The following is a 3,544-nucleotide window of genomic DNA, read 5'->3' as shown; positions in this document are numbered from 1 at the left end:
GCTGGTGCCATTTGACAGATGTGGAAACTGGGGGCTGGCGAGCAGCTGACATGGGGCCACACCCTGAGCGGGAAGGGGCGGGTCTGAAGCCAAGCACAGGCCGCTGGAGCCCGCAGTGACCGCTGTCGCTGCCAGAGGCCCTGGGGTCACTGTCTTGGCACTGGTGACTGACTTGCTTAATGCTGAGAGAATTTGGGGGCAGGAGGCTCTGTCCCCAGCCCAAGCGTCCAGGGAGTGACAGGCACAGTTGCATGCCCTTGGTGTGCAGGGGGCTCACCAGCTACCCAGGGCTGACAGATGGGAAGGAGGTTGGGCGGGTAAGGCAGGTGCTCAGACCGGCCTTGTACGCTCGCCGGGAGGGCAAGGCGATTTCTGAAAGTTCTTGGGAACATGCGCTGTTCCTGAGAACTCTTTGAAGCCCTCCCCCCAAGCCCTCCAATATTTGAGGCATTGTTACTAGGCCTGTCAGGCAGGACCAGAAGGCTCCAGAGCTGGGTGAGGCTGGGCTGCGGGGCCATCTCAGGGGCATGCGTAGCTGTGGAGAGAGGACAAGGGAGCCAAGAGGGAGATGGGGCAGGCCTCCCTGGGGACAGGGGCCATTTTTAAGAGCAAGAGGGATCTGTTGAAATTCGTGTTTTTGAAGAGAAGCTGATGAGACTGGTGGTCTGGAGCCGAGACACTCAGCCGTCAGCGCAGCCTCTAGGGCTGAGCCCCAGAGAGCCTGCAGCCGGGTAAGGAGACCCTGTGCTCTTACCCATGGTCGAGTCTCAGCACGTCTAGTATAAACTGTTCAGCAGGATGTCACCCAAAAGGAATGGCAGTTCTAGATAGGGGCCACCCCCAGCCTCCCTTGGTGTGACACTGCTGAATTCCTGAATTCCATAGGTTTTCTAGGGCTGTTTTTTTTTTTTTTTAAGACGTTGCCCAGCGCTTCTTCCGAGGCACCTCTGGGTGGTCTCGAACCGCCCACCTTTCTGTAACCTCCCAGCAGTAACCACTTGCCCCACCCAGGGAGAAGGCAGGCACAGGCGAGTCAGCTTGGAGGTGGGGGTCGGATTGGCGGTCCAGGCACTGGGCCTCTCCGAGATCACAGGGAGTCAGGGACTAGGAGGGGGTCACCCCAAGTCCTGAGGACAGGAGGCTGGAGGTGGCCCAGAGCGCCCAGGAGGGCACATGCTCAGAAGGGTGTCAGATGATGGACAAGTGGGAGGGCAGAGCAGCAAGCCCCCCCACCCATGCCCCACTCAGCTGAGTCAATGTTTAGAGCAGGGCGGACGGAAGGTGCTCAGGTACCAGGGAGACCTGCTTTGGGGGCCACCAAAGGCAGATGTGGGTGGGACCCCAATGCCCAGCCCCTCACTGCCTTCCAGCCCCCCCATCCCTGAACATCCCCCCACATGCCCCCTCGGGTCATCCCCCTCCCTGTGGACATGGGGGTTCAGGGTGTCAGCTGTGCCCCGAGCCCCCTGTGCCCTGACTGCGCGCTGCATTCCCTTGGCAGCAAGAGGGCTTCGCCATCTACTCGGAGTACTGTAACAACCACCCGGGCGCCTGCCTGGAGCTCGCCAACCTCATGAAGCAGGGCAAGTACCGGCACTTCTTCGAGGCCTGCCGGCTGCTGCAGCAGATGATCGACATCGCCATCGACGGCTTCCTGCTCACGCCCGTGCAGAAGATCTGCAAGTACCCGCTGCAGCTGGCCGAGCTGCTCAAGTACACCACGCCACAGCACAGGTGGGACACGGAGGCTGGCTGCTCCCGCCTCACACCACCCAGGGCAGTTCCACCCGGCTACCCGGTGGCCGTGGGTCTGGGGGCTGCCGCAGAACCACACGCCATCGCCGTTTTCTGCTCACGCGCTAGGATGGTCAATCTATTGCCAGGCTGCTGACCCCGGGGGTCCGGGGTTCAAGCCCACCAGGTGCTCCAAAGGAGCAAGACCTGGCACTCTGCTCCCTTAAAGGTCTCCGCCTGGGAGAATGCGCCACGAGACCCTTGCCCTCGGGTACATGGGGTCACGGGTGAGCTGGGAATGGATGCCGCCACGCCTCGCCAGCCACCTAGGGGAACACAGTGGGCCGAGTTGTCAGAGGCTGCAGCGGCGGCAGGGGTAACAGGAGAGGTTTTGGCACATCTGTGCCGACGGCGCTTCTAAGGGAGAAGAGGGGTTTCCTAAGTTGTCATCATCTGGAGGAATCTTCCTTGTAGTTTGCATGAATTTCCTAAGTGTTCCTGTGTGGCTACTTGGTGGGTGATTCAAGGGCTACTTAAAGAAGGTGGGGGGGTGGGGCATGCCTGAAGTCTGGACTGCGTCCTCCACCTTCCCCGCTGCCCTGGCTCTGTGGGAGTAGTGCTTGCGGCAGCTCACTCAGGCCGGCATTTGCTACCGCAACAAACCACCGGGGGTCGTTTGAAGGGCTTTGGGGGTGCCTGGTGGGCAGGGGTTGGTGGGAGCACCCCCATCACATCCTGTTCACACATACCAGCCTGTCCTGTCTCATTTTGTACTCCACTTGTTTGGGTCTCAGCTTTTTGTGGGGAGAGAAGAAGTGACTATACGAGAAGGCTTCTAGAAGTATGGGGGAATCTTCATCCCCTTGTAACGTCACATTTTCACCAGTGTGTTGGCACCCCCTCGCCCGGTACCTCCCTCGTTGTTTCTGGCTGTCTGAGGTCCGTGTTCCTGGAGGGCTCTGGCTCCCCAGCAGCTCGGCCTCCTCCCCCTCAGCACCTGAGCATCTTGTTTCCCTACACCTGTGGAGACACTGTCAGCCCGCCCTGGCAGGTGTCTCCACAGCGGGATGCGGGTAGAGTTGTGGCTGCTAACTGATGGGTCACAGGTCGGCGGATCCTGCTCCTTGGCCACTTGGTGGGAGAGAGGGCCTCAGCTCCTGTGACGAGCCAGAGTCTGGAACACCCGAAGGGGCACGTCTACTCAGTCCTACAGGGTGACTGTGACCCGAATCGACTGAGTGGGATGGGTGCTTAGCGGTTCGGTTTTGGGTGTTTGTGTACCTGGGCCACAGCCCGGGCCTGAAGGGGACATGGCGCTTAGCGCGCCCCCTGGTGCCCGGATCTGGACATGCCACGGGCCGGGGCAGGGATTTCCGTTTTCTCAACCAAACCAACCACTCCTAGGACCAACTTTGGCACTGGCGCTGTGCCTTACCTACCACTCTTGAAGATTTATCTGGAAGGTTCTAGTGGAGTGGGGGGTGGGGGTGGGGAGAGAGAGAGAGAACCGTGTCCAGAGGAAATTTGCTGCAGCAAACCACAGCCGTCTGGGTTTCACCAACAAAAGTTGGCCACATACCAAACCCTAGACTCAGTGCCTGCGAGTCTGTTCAGACTCATAGCAACCCTAAGAGGCAGAATAAAGTGACTCCATAGGAGCCCCGGGGGGTTTAGTGGTTGTGCATTGGGCTGCGATCCGCATGGTCGGCAGTTCGAAACCATCAGCAGCCCCGCGGGAGAAAGACTGGGCTGTCTACCCCATAAACGGTTGCAGTCTCGGAAACCCAACAGGGGTCTCTGAGTCAGCATT

At 59.9% G+C, this 3,544-nt stretch overlaps 1 protein-coding gene across 1 annotated transcript in view; it reads left to right on the top strand.

Annotated features, from left to right (window-relative positions):
* Positions 1 to 3,544, top strand: part of SPATA13 (spermatogenesis associated 13) — a gene marked incomplete at its 5' end in the record, with an annotated part of 81,670 nt that overhangs the window by 67,376 nt on the left and 10,750 nt on the right. The window contains one exon of the mRNA XM_045293986.1: positions 1,502 to 1,734. Within this exon, the coding sequence (XP_045149921.1) occupies positions 1,502 to 1,734 (233 nt within the window). The remainder of the gene's footprint in view (positions 1 to 1,501; positions 1,735 to 3,544) is intronic.

Source organism: Echinops telfairi, unplaced genomic scaffold (assembly GCF_000313985.2).
Source record: "Echinops telfairi isolate 266 unplaced genomic scaffold, ASM31398v2 ScPeMD7_2565;HRSCAF=3150, whole genome shotgun sequence".
Taxonomy (NCBI): domain Eukaryota; kingdom Metazoa; phylum Chordata; class Mammalia; order Afrosoricida; family Tenrecidae; genus Echinops; species Echinops telfairi.
The sequence above is the reverse complement of the archived record's forward strand: the minus strand, read 5'-3'. Positions and strand labels throughout refer to the sequence as shown.